General features: G+C 44.1%; 1 protein-coding gene across 7 annotated transcripts in view; it reads right to left on the reverse strand.

The window, feature by feature from the left end:
- LOC134358780 (leucine zipper putative tumor suppressor 2 homolog) overlaps positions 1 to 21,481 on the reverse strand; it is a 238,084-nt gene that overhangs the window by 13,023 nt on the left and 203,580 nt on the right. For 4 of the 7 annotated variants that reach the window (XM_063071257.1, XM_063071256.1, XM_063071263.1 and 1 more), the window contains one exon: positions 14,192 to 14,689. In XM_063071257.1, the coding sequence (XP_062927327.1) occupies positions 14,192 to 14,650 (459 nt within the window). In that variant the 5' untranslated portion in view covers positions 14,651 to 14,689. The remainder of the gene's footprint in view (positions 1 to 14,191; positions 14,690 to 21,481) is intronic. The other 3 variants (XM_063071260.1, XM_063071262.1, XM_063071261.1) reach the window with 1 other exon arrangement.

The following is a 21,481-nucleotide window of genomic DNA, read 5'->3' on the forward strand; positions in this document are numbered from 1 at the left end:
ACAGCAAGTGCCCACAAACTACCATAGAGGTTGTCCACCAGCTTCTGAGGTATTGATTGTAAGGAAAGCAGGAAAAGAATCCTCTGTTTTTCCTGCAAATAACACTACAGGACTTTTGACAAGCACACACGTGGCAGGACAGGGCAAGTTTCAGGCTAGCATCCCATCTGAAAGCTGGTACCCTTGGCAGTGCTGCACCCACTTTGTTCTGAGTATCGCTGATCACAGTCGCTGGCGTGAGACTTGAACCAACAACCTTCAGACTCAGTGACAAGCAGGTAATCTCACTGAGCCATGAGTGGATCTGAGGGAAGGTGATGATGTGATGGTCAACAGACACAGCTTAAACTGCATGGCAAGTTCTATTTAACACCCAGAAGGACTTGGCTGCCAGTGGACTATGTCAGGCTCCAGGGACAGTCAATGCAAGGGAATGCAGTGATTTATATACATAGAGGTGGTTTCAGTGTTGGCAACCAATCTGCAGCCGATTAAAGTCATGACGGGTCACAGGGAGAACGTGCGAACTCCGTGCAGACAGCACCGGGATCAGGATCAAATCCACGTCGCTGGATCTTTCAAGCAGCAGCACCACCTGCTCCAACACTGTGCGTCCTTCTTTTTTAAACAGATCAAACTTACAGAAATAGTACACGGACAGGAGAGCTTCAAGCAGCTTCTCTTTAGTGGGTTACAATTAGGGTTTACTGTATCCATAAAACTAACCCATTGTGGGCTCCAATACACAGGATGACAAGTATCTGCAGAGGGTTGTGAGTTGAGTCAGTTCCACCATGGGCTCTAGCCTCCCCACCACTGAGGACATCTTCAAGGAGTGATGCCTCAAGAAGGTGGGATCCGTCATTGAGGATGATCACCATCTGGGGCACACCTTCTTCTCATTACTACCACCACGGAGCCTAACACAGCCACGCTCAATCTGTGAGGAACAGCTTCTTCCCCGCCACCAGCAGATTTCTGAACGGTTCATCAACACGCACTCTCTCTCTATTATTTTGACTAACAGTAACTTCTTTATATCTTGCTCTGTACTGCTGCCACAAAACAATAAATGACATCAATGACAATAACCTGATTCTGATTCTAACCCATTCACAGTGGCAGAGACTCCGTAAATCACTGACAGCTCAGCACAACATGACCCTGGAAACACAGTAAAGAGCCACGATGAGACGACCATCTAATTTACTCCCAGATCAATCTAACTCTTTCCTCCCGCATAGCCCTTTATTTGCCTTTCATCTATGTGCCCAAGAGTCTCTTAAGCATCCTAAACCACCACCCCAGCACCTACCACTCTCCGTGTAAAAAGCCCACCTCTGACATCCCCCAAATTTATGCCCTTTGTATTAGCCATTTCTGCCTTGGGAAAAAGGTCCACTCTGTCAGTGCCTTTTCTCATCTTACACAGTACACCTCTATCAAGTCACTGCTCATCCTTCTTCATGCCAAAGAGTACGATACCGTGGTAGTGTAATGGTTAGCACAACACTATTCTAGCTCAGAGTGCTGGAGTTCAGAGTTCCATTCCGATGTCGTCTGTCTATACATTCTCCCCAAGGAACGTGTGGGCTTTCTTCACAGTTCAAAGACTTACCAGTTCGTTGGCTACTTGATCATTGTAAATTGTCCCATGGTCAGGCTAGGCTTAAAACACAAAATCGTGGCTTGCTGGGGCGGTGCAGCTCGAAGGGCCGGAAAAGCCTATTCTGCACCGCATCTCGAAATAAATAAGAAAAGCCTCAGCTTACATAACCTTGCCTCATAGTCCAGGCAGAGTCATGGTCAACCTTCTCAGCAGCCTATCCATATCGTTCCAATAACGAGGTGAGAAGAACTGAACACTATGTTCCAGGTGTGCTCCAACCACAGTCTGAGGGGACTGCAACAACGCTGTGGCTCATGAACTCAATCCCCTGACTAATGAGGTCCAACATACCAGACGTTTCTTAGCCACCTATCAACTTGCATTGGCAACTTTGAGAGATTAATGGATGTGGCCCCACAAATCCCTCTGTTCCTCTACACTGCGAAGAATTTGGCGATTATCCCTGTCCTTTGCTTTCCAAGTTCAACCTTTGTTTTGTTTGTAACCTACCAGTACGCCTTTGGGATGTGGAAGGAAACCGGAGTGCCCAGAGGAAATCCACGCAGTCCCAGAGAGAACGTGCGAATTCCACCAAGAAGTCAGGATCAAACGTGGCTCCTTTCATTCAAAAGCACCTGCTGCAATTAAGCATCTTCCCTGTTCTGGGAGCAGACTTTTGTATTGTGTTAAGTAGGTCAGAGCTCTAACTGCTATCATAGGCTAGTCTAGCCCTGCACTGAGCAATTTAAACCAATACCATTCTATCACAAGGCTGCATTAGCGCTGACATTTCTGGCATCACTAAATGACTGGATAAGGACAGAAGGAGAATAACTTTATTAGCTTTGTTTGTCACATCGAAACATGCAGTGAAATGTGGTGTTTTAGTGTCAACGACCAACAAGGTCCAAAGATGCGCTTGGTCAGCCTGCAAGTGTCCATGCAAGTTGATAAGGTGATTAAGGTGGTGTGCTGGCCTTCATTAGTTAGTGGGTTGAGCTCAAGAGCCACAAGGTAATATTGCAGCTCTAAAAAACCCTGGTTAGACCGCACTTCGAATATTGCATTCAGTTCTGGTCGCCTCACTGTGGAAAGGATGTGTAAACTGTAGAAAGGGTGCAGAGGAGATTTACCAGGATGCAGACTGGATTAGAGAGCGTGTCAACAACTTACTAAACCCTAACCCGTACGACTTCTAAGAAAATGTGGGAGGAAACCAGAGCACCTGGAGGAAATCCACGCAGTCGCAGGGAGAATGTACATACTCCTTAGAGAAAGCAACGGGAATTGAACACAGCTCTCCTGATCTCATATGCTAATACGTGGGGGGAGAGAGGGTGAGGGGGTGAAGGGGAGAGAGAGGGGAGGATTCTTTTTAAAGAACATTAGAATGACCTCAGGGGTCTTTGGTTGTGTTTGAACCTGCACCTCTTGAAAGAGCTGCCTTTACAATTCTCTTCCAAACATTGCTGGCACTCAATCATTTTAACAAAATACTTGTGGGTCGTGTAACATTTTGAGTTAAGTGAAAAATTGGATATTCCCCTGGCTGCTAGTTTAACAAAGGTGTTATCCAATTTAGAAAAAAACAATAATAGTACACAACACATTTAGCTCCTTTAGAGTAACTTCTCTTTTGTGCTGTTAATCTATTTGTTACTGTAACATAGTATTTGTTTGTGTCATGCACTGGACTGTTGCCATACAACATATTTCTCGACATTATATCAGTAAAGATAAACCCGATTCTGATTCTGGAGTTGAGCCCTATGGCAAGCTTTCTGCCATTCACAATCAACTCATTTGTCCACATTAAGTGTATATGTATATCCTGCTGCTTCAATACCTATTACTTAAAAATAGTGATCGTATCCGATTCTACCACTTCCTCTGGCAGTGAGTATCAATATCGACCACTAGGTAAAAAAAAAAGGCCTTTGGATCCCTTGTAAAATTCCTTTGATCCACTATCCAAGATGGCGGCACGGACAACCTCAGTGGCTTACAGCTCTCCAGTCCAAGCGCACTTCTGCTCAATTAAACCGTACAGCCGACAGGAGCTCCTTACAATGTGTACTAGGTGGGTACAGCCCACCTATTTTGAACATTTAGAAATACGGGAATTTTTTAAGATTAAATTGTACTGCATGCATGGTAAACATCTGTTTTGCACGGGCTGGAGCAGCCCTGCAATCTCATTGTTTTGAGCAATGACAAAATGGTTCTATTCTATTAACATATACACTCTTGCTTTTGATAACCCTGCCACAGGAAACAGATTCTGCCCACCTGCCTCCTAACATTTTTATAGGACTCTCATCAGGTTATCCTTCAGCTTCCTATGCCAAAGGGAAACCAAAGCCAGCCTATCGAATCTCTCCCCGTAACCAAGTGCAACCGGTGCTTTGTATACTGCGGCATGCAAAAGTTTGGGCACCCCTGGTCAAAATTCCTGTTACTGTGAATAGCTAAGCGAGTAAAAGATGACCTGATTTCCAAAAGGCATAAAGTTAAAGATGACACATTTCTTTAATATTTTAAGTAAGATTACTTTTTTATTTCCATTTTTTACAATTTCAAAATAACAAAAAAGGAAAAGGGCCTGAAGCAAAAGTTTGGGCACCCTGCATGGTGAGTACCTAGTATCACCCCCTTTGGTAAGCATCACAGCTTGTAAGTGCTTTCTGTAGCCAGCAAAGAGTCTTTCAATTCTTGTTTGGGGGATTTTCGCCCATTCTTCCTTGCAAAAGGCTTCTAGTTCTGTGAGATTCTTGGGCCGTCTTGCATGCACTGCTCTTTTGAGGTCTATCCACAGGTTCTCAATGATGTTTAGGTCGGGGGACAGTGAGGGCCATGGCAAAACCTTCAGTTTGCGCCTCTTGAGGTGGTCCATTGTGGATTTTGAGGTGTGTTTAGGATCATTATCCTGTTGTAGAAGCCATCCGCTTTTCACCTTCAGCTTTTTTACAGACGGTGTGATGTTTGCTTCCAGAATTTGCTGGTATTTAATTGAATTAATTCTTCCCTCTACCAGTGACATGTTCCCCGTGCCACCGGCCACAACACAAGCCCAAAGCATGATCGATCCACCCCCGTGCTTAACAGTTGGAGAGGTGTTCTTTTCATGAAATTCTGCACCCCTTTTTTCTCCAAACATACCTTTGCTCATTGCGACCAAGAAAATCTATTTTAACTTCATCAGTCCACAGGACTTGTTTCCAAAATGCGTCAGGTTTGTTTAGATGTTCCTTTGCAAACTTCACACGCTGAATTTCGTGGTGAGGATGCAGGAAAGGTTTTCTTCTGATGACTCTTCCATGAAGGTCATATTTGTGCAGGTGTCGCTGCACAGTAGAACAGTGCACCACCATTCCAGAGTCTGCTAAATATTCCTGAAGGTCTTTTGCAGTCAAACGGGGGTATTGATTTGCCTTTCTAGCAATCCTACGAGGAGTTCTCTCGGAAAGTTTTCTTGGTCTGGCAGACCTCAGCTTAACCTCCACCGTTCCTGTTAACTGCCATTTCTTAATTACATTATGCACTGAGGAAACGGCTACCTGAAAACGCTTTGCTAGCTTTTTATAGCCTTCTCCTGCTTTGTGGGCATCAATTATTTTAATTTTCAGAGTGCTAGGCAGCTGCTTAGAGGAGCCCATGGCTGCTGATCGTTGGGACAAGGTTTGAGCAGTCACAGTATTTATAAAGCTTTGAAATTTGCATAACCTGGCCTTTCCTAATGATGGCTGTGAACAAGCCATAGCCCTAACAAGCTAATTAAGGTCTGAGACCTTGGTAAAAGTTATCTGCGAGCTCTAATCTCTTGGGGTGCCCAAACTTTTACATGGTGCTCCTTTCCTTTTTTGCCTCTCTAAAATTGTATAAAACAAAAATAGTACACTAATCTTGATTAAAATGTTGAAAAGAATGTTTCCTCTAACTTTATGACTTTTGGAGATCAGTTCATCTTCTACTCAGTTAACTATTCACAGTAACAAAAATTTTGACCGGGGTGCCCAAAATTTTGCATGCTACTGTATAGTTGCAAAATGGTGTCCCAACCTTTATATTCTATGCCGTAACCTATGAAGGCAAGCATACCTTTACATTTTAAAAAAGCCTGTCTACCTTTCTTGACTTCATTTAATCGGGCTGAAATACAGGAATGCAAAACGTGAGGAGCTCGCGAGCCTGCCCTGCATTTAAGTGTCAAAGTTTCTCCATTTCCTCAACAGATACCACATCTTCTGATTCATATTGCCCAAAGTTTTAACCAATCTCATTTTCTCCCCCAAGGGAGAGGATTCCAACCTTCACCTCCACTCTAAATGGTGGACCATTTATGCTGCTACTAAGTTCCTTAACTCTGTGTTCCTGGTAGTATGATGCTGACTTAGAGGCACCCATTTTGATAGTCCTTTACACTCCTAAATTCATCCTTCCTCTAATTCTTCTAAACTCTGGCTTTGTCAATCACCCTTAATAATATAAGCCTCTCCTGCGTCAGGAATCAACACAGGGAAGTACATTATACTGATTTCAAAGTCTTCATTGGATACAGCCATCAAAACAGAGTACAGATTCAACAGCCCATTCTACAATTCATGTAAAATTAGATACAAACCAGTATACTTTGTAATATTTATGCAATGGACTTATGATCCACATATAAAATTAATCTTCTTAGTGCATTAATAAGAAAAATAAATTGAGATTTGTGCAGTGAGTGCCTGATATGCAGTTGAGAGTTTGAAGCAAAGGTCCTCTTTCTGTACTGTATGGCTCTGTGAAATTTTCCAAGTGTAGTTATTTTCTGGCCACAAGCTAGGCAAAGGACAATGGCAGTTCATCTGGTAGTCCCAGCTCGCCAAGATTTCTTCCAATGTCCAGTACTGAATCAGAAGTTATGGCATAAGTTATGAAATTTGTTGTTTTGCAGCAGTAGTACATTGCAAATATATAATAATAAAAACTATAAATTACAGTAAGTACTTAAAAGATTAAATTAAATAAGAGAGAAATAAGAGCATAGAGAGAGGGGATAATATTGATGTAGTTTCCGTGGGTTCAATGTCCATTCAGAAATCTGCAAATATTAATGTAGTTTCCGTGGGTTCAATGTCCATTCAGAAATCTGAAGCCGGGGGGGGGGGGGGCGGGGGGGGTGGAGCTACTCCTGCAACTTTGTGTATCTCCAGGCTCCTGTACCTCCTCTCTGATGATAGCAACGAGAAGAGGGTGATGGGTTTCCTCAATGATAGATGCTGCCTATTTGGGGCATCGCCTTTTGAAGGTGTCCTGGATGCTGCTGGAAGCTAGTGCCCACATTGGAGCTAGCGAAGTTTACAACTTGCTGCAGCTTTGTTCAATCCTGTGCAGTGGTCCCTCCTGACGCAAGCAGATAGAATGCTCTCCACGATACATCTGTAGAAATTTGCCAGTGCCTTTGGTACACATAATTATCCGCAAACTCTTAATGAAATATAGCTGCTGTTTTGCCTTCTTTGTAACTGCATCAATATGTTGGACTACAGATATATCTTCTGAGATGCTGATACGCAGGAATTTGAAGCTGCTCACCTTTTCCAATGCTGAGGCCTTGATGAGATGTTTTATCAACTTCCCCTTCCTGAAGTCCATAATTAATTCCTAGGTCTTGACGTTGAGTGCAAGGTTCTTGTTGCGACACCACTCAACCAGATGATTTATCTGTGCCTGGCCACAGATCATGGGTAAAGACAGAGTAGAGCAGTGGCTAAGCATGCACCCCTGAGGGGCACCAATGTCAAATGTCAGTGAGGTGACATTATTTCTGATCTGTACACACTGTGGTCTCCCGGTGAGGAAGTCCAGGATCCAGTTGCAGAGGGAGGTACAGAAGCCCAGCTTGTTGATTAGAACTGAGGGTATGATTGTGTTGAACGCTGAGCTATAGTCAATAAACAGCAGCCTGACGTAGGTACAGTATTACTACTGTTCAGGTGAGATTGCATCCGTGGTAGATCTAGCTGGCAACAGGGTCCAGATCCTTCCTTATGCAGGGGTTGATTCCAGCCATGACCAACATCTCAAACCACTTCATCACAGTAGGTGTGAGTACCTCTGGGCGATAGTCATCGAGGCAGCTCACCCTGGTCTTCTTGGGCACTGGTATGATTGTCACCCTTTTGCAGCAGGTGGGAACCTCCGTCAGCAGCAGCGAGAGATTGAACTTGTCCTTGAACACACCCGCCAACTGGGTGACACAGGTTTTCAGAGACCCACCAGGTACACAGTCAGGGCCTGATGACTTGCAAGGGTTCACCCTCTTGAAAGATGTTCGGATGTCGGCATCACAAGTTACCAAATGCTGCAGGGATTCTCATGGGTGTGGTCTTATCCTCCCTTCAAAGCATGCACAAAGGGGGTTGAGCTCATCTGGGAGTGAGGCATCACCGTCATTCGTGACGTTAGGTTTTGCTTTGTAGGAAATAATGGCCTGTAAACCCTGCTAGAGTGGAAGTGCATTTGCTTCCATCTCTAACCTCAACTGGAATTGTTTTATCACCCTTAAAATAGCCTTCTGTAAGTCACGTATGGATCTGGAACACCAATCTTGAATGTGTGCAATTTGCAATTTCTTGTGGTGACCACAAGGGCTTCCTTTGTCCCACATCCCGACGACGTGCCAGTGGCAAGTTTATTTCTTCACTAGCTGGATAGGGAAGTAGTTAATGGGTATGGAGAGAACGGCTTATAGAGATACATGTAGGAGGAAGGGGATCAATACAATGGCTCAGTGAGCTAGTCTATGCCTGATGGGCTGAATAGCCTCTTTTTCAGCAGTACAGGAACAAGGGAATTAAAACTCACTCAGGACTTATCAAAGCCTGGGTAACATTTCCATAAGACATAGGAGCAGAATTAGGCCATTCAGCCCATCGAGTCAGCTCCTCCATTTCATAATGGCGGATCCAATTCCCTCTTATCCCCATTTTCCCACCTTCTCCCCATAATCTTTCACCCCTGACTAATCAAGAACCAATCAACTTCCACCTTAAATGCAGCCAGTGATCTGATCTCCACAGCCACCTGTGGCAACGACTTCCACAGATTCATCACCCTCTGGCTAAAGAAATTCCTCCTCATTTCTGTTCTAAATGGCTGCCCCTCTATTTTGAGGCTGTGCCCTCTTGCCCGAGACTTTCCCCACCAAAGGAAATATCCCCTTCACATCCACTCTATCTGGACCATTCAACGTTCAATAGGTTTCAATGAGATCACCCTTCATTCTTCTAAATTCTTGCGAGTACAGGCTCCGAGCCTTCAATCACTGCTCATATGATGACCCTTTTATTCCTGGAATCATTCTCGTGAACCTCCTCTGAACCCTCTCCAATGTCAGCACATCCTTCCTAAATAAGGGGCCCAAAACTGCTCACAATACTCCAAGTGAAAACTCACCATTACCTTTTTGCATCCTTGCTCTTATATTCTAGTCCTCTTGAAATGAATGCTAACATTGCTTCACCTTCCTCACCACCAATTCAATCTGCAAATTAACCATTAGGGAATCCTGCACAAGGACTCTCAAATTCCTTTGCACCTTGGAATTTTGAATTTCCTCTCCATTCATAAAATAGTCTATGCTTTTATTCCTCCAAGCAAAGTGCACGACCATACCCTCCGATACTGTATTCCATCTGCCACCACTTTGCCCATTCTGCTAATCAATCTCAGTCCTTCTGCGGCCTCTCTGCTTCCTCAACACTACCTGCCCCTCCACCTATCTCTGTACCGCCTGCAAACTCGGCAACAAAGCCATCGATTTCAATCACCCGAATTGTTGACATACAATGTAAAAAGCGGTCCCAGCATAGTCCCCTGTGAAACAGCATTAGTCACCGCCAGCCAATACCAAAAGGATCCCTTTATTCCTGCTCTTTGTTTCCACTGCAGTCAGCCAATGCTCTATCCATACTAGTACTTTTACTGTAATACCCTGGCACTCCTGAGACCATACTTGGGAGTATTGTGTGCAGTTTTGGGCTCCTTATTTTAGAAAGGATATACTGACATCGGAGACAGTTCACAGAAGATTCACAAGAATGATTCCAGGAATGAAAGGGGTTACCATATGAGTAATGTCTGGCAGCTCTTGGGCTGTATTCCCTGAATTTCAGGAGAATGAGGGGGGATCTCATAGAAACATTCTGAATGTTAAAAGGTCTGAACAGATTAGATATGTCAAAGTTATTTCCCTTGGTTGGGGGGGTCTAGGAAAAGAACACATGACTTCAAGATTGACGTACACCCATTTAGAACAGAGATACGGAGAAATTACTTTAGTCAGAGGGTGGTAAATTTGTGGAATTTGTTGCCATGAGCAATAGTTAGGTTCTTAATTAGCCAGGGCATCAAAGGGTATAGGGGAGTGGGGACGAATGGAAGAATTGGATAGCCCATGATTGAATGGTGGAGCTGACTCAATGGGCCGAATGGCCTACTTCTTATTTATCTTGTTTAGCAGCCTCATGTGGGGCTAACTGGCCTATAATTTCCTTGCTTCTGCCTCCCTCTTTAAAGATTGGTTAGACATTTGCAATTTTCTATTCCTCTAGAACCACGCCAGACTCCACTGATTCTTAAAAAATCATTACAAATACCTCCACGATCTCCTTAGATACCCCTTTAGAACCCTGGGGTGTGGTCCATCAGGTCCAGATGATTTACCCACCTTCAGACCTTTCAGTTTCCCAAGCCCTTTGACACTCTCGAACTTCTGGCATACTAGTAGTGACTTCCACAGTGAAGACTGATGCAAAATACTTATTCAGCTCATTCGTTGTTTCCTTGTCCCTCATTACTATCTCTCCAGCGTCATTTTCCAGTGGTCCAATATTTACTTTCGCCTCTCTTTCACTCTTCATATATCTGAAAAATGTTTGGTATCATTTCTGATATTATTAGCTAGCTTACCTTCTTATTTCATCTCCTCCTAATGTTTTTTTTTGTTGCTTTCTGTTGATTTTTTAAAAATTGCCTTACCCTCTAATTTCCCACTAATTTTTGCTTTATTATATGCCCTCTCTTTTGCTTTCATCTTGACTTTGACTTCCCTTGTCAGCCACAGTTGTGTCATCTTGTCTTTAGAATAATTCCTCTTTTATGGGATACATATATATATCCTGTGCCTTCCAAATTGCTCCTAGAAATTCCAGCCATGGTTGTTCTGCCGTCATTTCCAAGATGGGTTACAGTCAGGCCTGTTTCTTCAATACCTGGCTCCTCAATTTTTTTCACATTGCACAATGTTTATGTGCTGCCATCTGTCAAAACAGGTTGCTGAGTACAGCTGGGTTCTTATTGCACCAATTGTCATATTTGTGACACTGCTTCTGAGTTTTGTAAATGCATTTACAAGGCCTTGGTGAGACCACACCTGGAGTATTGTGTGCAGTTTTGGTCCCCTAATCTGAGGAAAGACATCCTTGCCATAGAGGGAGTACAAAGAAGGTTCACCAGATTGATTCCTGGGATGGCAGGACTTTCATATGAAGAAAGACTGGACGAACTGGGCTTGTACTCGTTGGAATTTAGAAGATTGAGGGGGGATCTGATTGAAACGTATAAGATCCTAAAGGGATTGGACAGGCTAGATGCAGGAAGATTGTTCCCGATGTTGGGGAAGTCCAGAACGAGGGGTCACAGTTTGAGGATAAAGGGGAAGCCTTTTAGGACCGAGATTAGGAAAAACTTCTTCACACAGAGAGTGGTGAATCTGTGGAATTCTCTGCCACAGGAAACTGTTGAGGCCAGTTCATTGGCTATATTTAAGAGGGAGTTAGATATGGCCCTTGTGGCTACGGGGGTCAGGGGGTATGGAGGGAAGGCTGGGGCGTGGTTCTGAGTTGGATGATCAGCCATGATCATAATAAATGGCGGTGCAGGCTCGAAGGGCTGAATGGCCTACTCCTGCACCTATTTTCTATGTTTCTATGTTTCTATAACTTGGGAAGATATAGAGGTGTGCAGGTTTCTAATGCCTGGACAAGACTTCATCTGCAATGTTTCATCTGTACGGGCCACCCAATTACTTCAAATGCAAGGGCCCATTTTGCAGATACGTAAAGGGGACATGCAATCCGTAGAGCCTGGCACAGGAGAAGTGGTGCTGCCTGTTGTAGCGTGGATGAAATCACCAGAGAGACAGAGTCACTGGTAGATACAAAGCAGCTTCTTTCTTCGACACAACAAGGTACAGCAAGCATCATACGGAGACCCTCTGGTAGAAAGGTCTGCTAGCCCAATGTGGGCTCGATATTTGCTGAACACAAAGGGCAATCCCTATTTACAAAGTTTAGACAATGCATAGACAATTCTTTCTTTTGAAGCTACATACAAAATGTCACACCTTCTGAGTTCATCCTTTCCTCCTGACGCCCGCATGTCTGGGTTGGTACTCACAGCCTTTAGGAGTGCAAATTAAATCCACAACACACATCGTCAGGATGAAGGGTCTCGGCCCGAAACGTCGACTGTACCTCTTCCTAGAGATGCTGCCTGGCCTGCTGCGTTCACCAGCAACTTTGATGTGTGTTGCTTGAATTTCCAGCATCTGTAGAATTCCTCGTGTTTAAATCCACAACACATTTATTTGGTATTTTACGTGCTAACATAGATGACAATTCATATTTATAAAGTATAGATAATACTGTCTTCGACACTACAGCATCTGGTCAAACTATGGCGTCAGCAGCGTCTGGTATTCACAGCTTTTAGGAAATGTATTGTTATGAACTCAATCCACAGTACTTTGTCAAACAGAAGACTGGTGGCCAAGCCATTTAAGTGTAAATGAATAATCTACCCAAAATCGCTCTAACACTGCCGAGTTACATTAAAAACTTGGTTCACTGTCGTTCCCCATGTGGGTCTCTGACTTCACCCACAGCATCCGAGGGCATTCCTAAACCTTGCCCTCAACAGCTGGACACAACATCCTAGCCAAAGTTCCCTCAATGCTCGGACATTCCCTCCTCTTCTCCTCCCATGGGACGAAGATACAAAAGCCTGAAAGCATGTACCACCAGGCTCAAAGACAGCTTCTATTCCACTGTTGTAAGACTATTTCGTAGTTCCCAAGTTTGGTAAGTTGGACTCTTGGGCCAGTATGATAATATTGAAAAAGAACCTGACAATCTACCTTGTTACAGCCTTGCACCGTATTTGTCCAGTGCTCAGCACTTCCCCTGTAACTGCAACACTACCATTCTCCACTCTGTTACTTTTATCCTCTTGTGCCACCTCAATATACTTCTGCACAGAAGGATCTTGGGGTCCAAATCCATGGTTCCCCATAAGTGAATGCACAAGCCAATATGGTGGTGAAGAAGGCATATGGCATGCTTAAACACGAGAAAGTCTGCAGATACTGGAAATTCAAAGCATCGCACACAAAATGCTGGGTGAACTCAGCAGGTCAGGCAGCATCTGCAGAAAAGAACACACAGTCGACGTTTCAGGCCGAGACCCTTCATCAGGGCAGGCATACTTGCCTTTATTACCTGAGGCATTGAATACAAGAGCCAGGAAGTCATGTTGCATCTTTATAAAACTCTGGTTAGGCCACATCTGGAGTACTGCATTCAGTTCTGGTCATCTCATTACAGGAAGGGTGTGCAGGGTATGGAGTGGGTGAAGAAAAGGCTTACCAGGATGCTGCCTGGATTGGGAGGGAACATACAAAGGGTGGACAACCTAGGGTTGATTTCTCTGGATGACCGGTGGCTGAGGGGAGACCTGATAGATAAGATTATGAGAGGCACAGATAGACTACCCAGTCTATATCTTTTTTCCAAGGATCAAAATCTCTAATACTAGAGGCCATGCATTTATGCTGAGAGGAGGAAAGTTCATTCAAAGCCGAGGTGCAGGGCAGGGAAGATTTACCAGGATGCTGCCTAGATTAGGGAATGTGTCTTATGAGGATAGGTTGAATGAGCTGGGACTTCTTTCTTTGGAGTGAAGGAGGATGAGGAGAGACTTGATAGAGGTGTATAAGATGATCAGAAGCATGGATAGAGTGGACAGCCAGCACCTTTTTCCCAGGATGGAAATGGCTAATACAAAGGAGGAAGAGACGTGACGATAGAGGTGTATAAAATAAAGAGAGGTATAGATAGAATGAACAAGTAGAATCTCTTTTCTAGGCAGCAATGGCTAATACCAGAGGGCATCCATTTATGGTGATTGAGGAAAGTTTGGGGGGCAGGGGGCATCAGAGGTTGTTTGTTTGTATGTATTTTTACACACAGTAAGTGCTGAATGCCTGGAATGCTCTGCTGGCCGGGAGGGGGTGGGGTGGTGGTATGATGACGGAGGCTGGTACAACAGGGACATTTAGAAGGTGCTTAGGTCGATTGTGAAGTACATTTATATAAGCAGTCTGTACAATACTGTTGTTCTAAAACAAAAATTTTCACTGCATCTTAGTACATGTGATAACAATGTGATAATTAATAGCAAGTGCAAACGCCTGTGGCTGTGAATACATAACATTGATCACTGACATGTTCCCAGGGAAGGACCTTTGCGTACTCTTACCTTCTCAAGCTTGCCTGACACCGGTATTATCTTTGGCGGTGGACCCCGAATGTTTCCATTGACCGACTTTCCCTCCTGCACATCCTCGGGATCACTGCAGGGACTGGCGGGTGATTCCATCATATTCCAGCCTCCGTTGTGCCGGTCATCTTTTAGCTGGGTATAGTTCCCACTCTGTTTCTTGGTCACTATTCCACCAATGCAGTCCTGAGAGTAGCCATTTTTTAGGTGCCCGTCTTGCTGCCTGAAGATGTTCTGGATCTGGTTGGCTTTCCGACATTTACTGCTGTATTCCGTGGCCTTACAGTGTTTGTCATGGTAGTTCCGTCCCGAGACAAGGCTGCCAACACTACCCATGGTGCCTGGTAAGACTGGCGATGATGCAGAAGTTTGCAGGCTCGTCCCACTCTCTGGACCCTGGTGCTCAGAAGCTATGGGCATTGCCTGAACCATTGCCATGGTGATGAGCTGTCACAATGTCCACTGTGTCTGGGGCTGCTAGCAACCAGATAAAATAAAGGGAGAGAGAGAAAAATAAAATATAATGAAACACAAAACCTGTAAAACAGATGAAATCTGGGCTTTTCAAAACTTAAAAATAAATATTGTAGTTATAATGTGAGTAAACATCCCAAAAACTAAATGTAGTGAATCACAAAATGTATAAAACATATAACCTTCAGGCATTTCAAAAAATTTTAAATAAACATATCGATGCAGCTATAAAGATGGCAAGACAGCGGCTATATTTCATTAGGAGTTTGAAGAAATTTAGTTTGTCACCTAAGACACTTGAAAACTTCTACAGATGAACCATGGAGAGCATTCTGACAGGCTGCATCACTGTCTGGTATGGGGGGGGGGGGAGGCTACTGAACAGGATCGAAAGTAGTTGTACAATTAGTCAGCTCCATTTTCAGTACTAGCCTCTGTAGTATGCAAAACATCTCTCCAAGAAGCGGTGTCTCAGAAAGGCCGTGTCCATTACTAAGGACCCCCATCACCCAGGACATGCCCTCTTCTCATTGCTATCATCAGGAAGGAGGTACAGAAACCTGAAGGCACACACTAGCGATTCAGGAACATCTCCTTCCCTTCTGCTGTCTGATTTCCTAAATGAACCCATGAACTCTACCTTACTTTATTTTATATTATTTTGGTTCTTACACTATTTTAAATTTAACTATTTAATATATTATTGTAATTGACTTATTGATTTTTTTTCCTATATTGTCATGTATTGCATTGTACTGCTGCTGCTAAGTTAAGAAATTTCACAACAGATGCTGGTGATATTAAACCTGATTCTGAGGTACTAGGTATTTGCTGTGGTGCGTTAGCATTTCGTATAACAAAAGCATTCAACAATTATAAGAATAGAGAATTATATACAAATACACTTAGAGGTTAAAGTATAGATATGGTATGGAATAAAATCTTCATAAATACATGAACACCAAAGTTCAGAGTAAATGTATTATCAAAGTCCATAAATGTCACCATATACCACCTTGAGATTCATTTCCTTGTGGGCATACTAATGAAATCAATTGTAGAATAATAACCATAGTAGAATTAGTGAAAGACCACATGTATTTACAATCTGCAAGGGATAACTAACTTACCAACCCACCCGTCTATTGAATGGGGCAGAAAACCAAAGCAGTCACAGGAAGGGTGTACAAACTCCACACAGACAGTGCCCACTGATAGGACTGAACATAGGTCTCTGGCACTGTGATGCAGCAAACCTACTAGCTAGGGCATGTACTTCAAAAAACATCAGCCAAGCTCCTAACACAACGTGTGTCATTAGAATCTGACCCCCGCCCCCCTTACTGATCAAGAACCAACTAACCTCCACTTTAAATATATGTTTTGTGGCTGACTGTAAGGAGATGAATCGGAAAGTTGTATCATGTACACATACTTTGATAATAGAACATAGAATAGTACAGCACAGTACAGGCCCTTTGGCCCACAATGTTGTGCCGACCCTCAAGCCCTGCCTCCCATATAAGCCCCCACCTTAAATTCCTCCATATACCTGTCTAGTAGTCTCTTAAACTTCACTAGTGTATCTGCCTCCACCACTGACTCAGGCAGTGCATTCCACGCACCAACCACTCTCTGAGTAAAAAACCTTCCTCTAATATCCCCCTTGAACTTCCCACCCCTTACCTTAAAGCCATGTCCTCTTGTATTGAGCAGTGGTGCCCTGGGGAAGAGGCGCTGGCTATCCACTCTATCTATTCCTCTTATTATCTTGTACACCTCTATCATGTCTCCTCTCATCCTCCTTCTCTCCAAAGAGTAAAGCCCTAGCTCCCTTAATCTCTGATCATAATGCATACTTTCTAAACCAGGCAGCATCCTGGTAAATCTCCCCTGTACCCTTTCCAATGCTTCCACATCCTTCCTATAGTGAGGTGACCAGAACTGCACACAGTACTCCAAGTGTGGCCTAACCAGAGTTTTATAGAGCTGCATCATTACATTGCGACTCTTAAACTCTATCCCTCGACTTATGAAAGCTAACACCCCATAAGCTTTCTTAACTACCCTATCCACCTGTGAGGCAACTTTTAGGGATCTGTGGACATGTACCCTGAGATCCCTCTGCTCCTCCACACTACCAAGTATCCTGCCATTTACTTTGTACTCTGCCTTGGAGTTTGTCCTTCCAAAGTGTACCACCTCACACTTCTCTGGGTTGAACTCCATCTGCCACTTCTCAGCCCACTTCTGCATCCTATCAATGTCTCTCTGCAATCTTTGACAATCCTCTACACTATCTACAACACCACCAACCTTTGTGTCATCTGCAAACTTGCCAACCCACCCTTCCACCCCCACATCCGGGTCGTTAATAAAAATCACGAAAAGTAGAGGTCCCAGAACAGACACCACTAGTCACAATCCTCCAATCTGAATGTACTCCCTCCACCACCACCCTCTGCCTTCTGCAGGCAAGCCAATTCTGAATCCACCTGGCCAAACTTCCCTGGATCCCATGCCTTCTAACTTTCTGAATAAGCCTACCGTGTGGAACCTTGTCAAATGCCTTACTAAAATCCATATCGATCACAACCACTGCACTACCCTCATCTATATGCCTGGTCACCTCCTCAAAGAACTCTATCAGGCTTGTTAGACACGATCTGCCCTTCACAAAGCCATGCTGACTGTCCCTGATCAGACCATGATTCTCTGAATGCCTATAGATCCTATCTCTAAGAATCTTTTCCAACAGCTTTCCCACCACAGACGTAAGACTCACTGGTCTATAATTACCCGGACTATCCCTACTACCTTTTTTGAACAAGGGGACAACATTCGCCTCCCTCCAATCCTCTGGTACCATTCCCGTGGACAACGAGGACATAAAGATCCTAGCCAGAGGCTCAGCAATCTCTTCTCTCGCCTTGTGGAGCAGCCTGGGGAATATTCCATCAGGCCCCAGGGACTTATCTGTCCTAATGTATTTTAACAACTCCAACACCTCCTCTCCCTTAATATCAACATGCTCCAGAACATCAACCTCACTCATATTGTCCTCACCATCATCTAGTTCCCTCTCATTGGTGAATACCGAAGAGAAGTATTCATTGAGGACCTCGCTCACTTCCACAGCCTCCAGGCACATCTTCCCATCTTTATCTCTAATCGGTCCTACCTTCACTCCTGTCATCCTTTTTTTCTTCACATAATTGAAGAATGCCTTGGGGTTTTCCTTTACCCTACTTGCCAAGGCCTTCTCATGCCCCCTTCTTGCTCTTCTCAGCCCCTTCTTAAGCTCCTTTGTACTTTGACCTTTGATCATTGACTTGGCCTCCATAGCCGCCTGTGGCAATGAATTCCACAGATTAACTATCCTCTGGCTAAAGAAATTCCTCCTCATCTGTTTTAAAAAGATGTCCTATTCTGGGTCTGTGTCCTCTGGTCCTAGACTCTTCCACTATTGAAGACCTCCTCTCCACATCCACTCTATCTAGACCATTCAACATTCAATGGATTTCAATGAGATCCCTCCTCATTCATTCCAACCTGCAAATAATCTTAGAAAATGCATGGCTTAAAAGAAAAAGGTAGATTACCTGTTAGAAGGTAAGCAGCTGACCAGGAAATACACTGGCTTCAGGGTGACATTTGGTGACATCACGTGTAAGAGTGATGCAATCAAATTGTGCTGCCTATTGAGTAATGCTGACTAGCTGTACTATAAATAGGTTGTTGCCTGGACTTCACAACCAAATGGTCAAAGCTGGTTTACTGGCTACTTATTTCCAGTTTTCCTAAACGAGTTGTTAACATATTATATCTGTTTGCTTGACAGGGAGGATGGAGGGAAAATGTTTACTCCAGCTGATGGGGTTACAGTTGCAACATGAAGGATCAGATATTCAGTATAGAGATAAGACAACGTTTCTTTCACCCCAAGGGCAGTGAATCTTTGTAGTTCTCTACTGACGACTGGTGGGCTCAATCATTCGGGAAAAAGACAGATTTTTAGATATTACAGGGTACGAGGTTAGACCAGGAAAGGGGCGCTGAGGCAAATGAACTGCTGTGATCTCATCGAAAAGCAAAAGCAAGCCAACTAGCCACTGCTGGTTCTACTTCTTGTGTTCTCCCATGCACCTCTTCATCCACTCACACAGAAAACCCCCACAGCAACAGGAGATGGTGGGATTGCGTAATCAGTTGGAACCTTACAGCTCAATGAGCTTGTGTTAATGACATCATGGGCCATTAATTCCATGGGAGAGTGTTACTGTTCGAAAGGGTAAGGGAGCGTGGGGACTGCTAATGTACTGAGTTTACTGACACCACGATCGCAATACAAACCTACTCTGGAATGTCCCAGCTCCTGACCTGCAGCCAAGAAACCCTGATCAAATCCTTATGGCGTCTGGCTTGAACACAACAGTTTTGTTTTTTTTTTGCTGGTGGTGTCAATCAACTATCTCAATTAGACTTCAGTCACCTCCACTTTCTCAGAAGTTCACGCAGAGACGGCACGCCACCTAAAACTTTGACAATCTTCTAGATGCAGAGTAGAGAATATCCTGAGTGGCTGCATCACGGTTTGGTATGGAAACAAGAAACCAATAAAGTCTACAGAATGTGGTGGATACAGCCCAGTCCATCAGAGACAGACAAATCATTGAGTACGTTTGCATGGAGTGATGTCACATGATGGCAGCTTCCATCATCAAGGATGTGGTGACAGACAAGAACATTGACAATAAATTTACTCTGAGCTGAATCAGGTATAGGATTCCAGGTGGAACCATGAGATTTTCATGTACAATCTCCATCTGGGTTAGGATTGCCCATTTCTGGGTAAATTGCTGGAGAATCTATTTTCTGAATTGCATTAATCTGTGCTATGAAAGCCCTCACACCTGAACTGTTAGCCCTATCACATCATCAACTGATCAATGGACAGTACAGTGGTGACTTGACCAGGTTACTGGAACAGCAAAGTACAGATTAGAAGCAGGAAGACGACGACAATGCATTAGGAGCTTTGGGCAGTGCAGAAGCATAGCAGTTAGCAGAAAACTTTGCAGTGCCAGTGACCCTGGTTCAATTCCTGCCACTTCCTGTAAGGAATTTGTACGTTCTCCCCATGATCACATGGGTTTCCACCAGGTGCTCCAGTTTCCTCCCACATACCAAAGACATTTGGATTAGTAGGTCCATTGGTCACTGGTGTTATTGGGTGGCGACTGCTCGTTGGGCCAGAACAGCCTTGTATCTCTAAATAAAGTAACCCACTTACTGCCCGTTAGGCTGCTGGCTTTTAGGGCAGCTGTGAACGTCCTCCATTTCTATCTGTCCTTGGCCATTTTGTCTACTGTGCCCTAGCTATGGTTCAGTGTCCTCATTTCTGCCTCTATGGTACAGCTCCAGGTTGACGTTGGCCTCCCACAACTAAAGTTAAATCTCTAAATAAATAAAAGGCCAATCTACCTTCATCCTGCAGGAACAATTTGCTTCTCATAAACAGACGAGGTCCTATAGATGCTGGAAATCCAGAGCTCTCCCCGCGCTCCGCGCCCCCCCCCCCACACACATACACAAAATGCTGGCAGAACTCAACAGGTTAGGCAGCATCTATGGAGAGAAATAAACAGATGACATTTTGAGCCAAGATCCTTAATCAGGACTGGAAAGGAAGAGGGAAGAAAACAGAAAAGAAGGTGGGGTAAGGGAGGGGGAGCTGGGTGGCTGGTGATAGGTGAGAACTGGTGAGGGGAAGATAGGTGCACGGGAGAGGGGAAATGAAGTAAGAAGCTGGCAGGTGGTAGGTGGGAGAGAAGAGAACATCTCCTGGATGGTGAAGGCCCCTTCACTCTTCTCTGCCTACTCTCTATTCACATCCACCTCAAAAATATTCAGATTCGACTTCAACCACCTTTAAAGAAGGATAATTCCAAAACCTTCTGACTGCCTCAAAAGCAGCATTTCACCTCATCTCCAATATTCCTGTACCTCATCTTGTAGATGAGATGTCCAATATCACCCCACCACATCTCTATCATTGATAGGGTTTTCAATACTGCCCCCACCCCACATTCGTGTCCATACTATAGTCATCGTCAGAATGTGGAAAACATTACAACTAATGACCACATAACAAACTCCAAAAAGAGCAATGTGATAATGACCAAATAAATTGGCTTAGTGACATGGTTTTAAGGATAATTATTTGCAGGTTACCAGGGAAATCTCCACTGCAGTTTTCAAATGACCTTTTGCCTGAGAAGGCTGAAAGGGCCTCTGTTTAATGATCCATGTGAATGTCAATTGGGTAACCAGGAGAATCTCTCAGCTGGTGTGGAGGCTCCAATGCACAGGATGGCAAAAGGCTAGCAAGTGCGGCAGGCTTGGCCAGCTCCCTCGTGGACACAATCCAGGACATCTTCAAGAGGTGTACCTCAAGAAGGTAGCACCCATCACTAGGGACCCTGACTACCTGGGACATGCTCTCCTCTTGCTATTATCATCAGGGAGGAGGTACAGGACCCTGATGACCCATACTTTATTTTAGGAACAGCTTCATCCCCTCTGCCATCAGATGTATGAATGGTCTGTGATCACTATTTCACTAGGCCTCTTTGCACTATTTGTATATCTATCTATCCAATTTAAAATTGTACCTTATAAGAATTCTCTTAAATGTCTTGCATGGTACTGCTGCGACCAAACAATAGATTTCAGAACCTACAGTACGTCAGATATAATTAACCCGATTCTGATTAGACTGATATGCAGAAATAC

The sequence above is a fragment of the Mobula hypostoma genome, chromosome 19 (assembly GCF_963921235.1).
Source record: "Mobula hypostoma chromosome 19, sMobHyp1.1, whole genome shotgun sequence".
Taxonomy (NCBI): Eukaryota; Metazoa; Chordata; class Chondrichthyes; order Myliobatiformes; family Myliobatidae; genus Mobula; species Mobula hypostoma.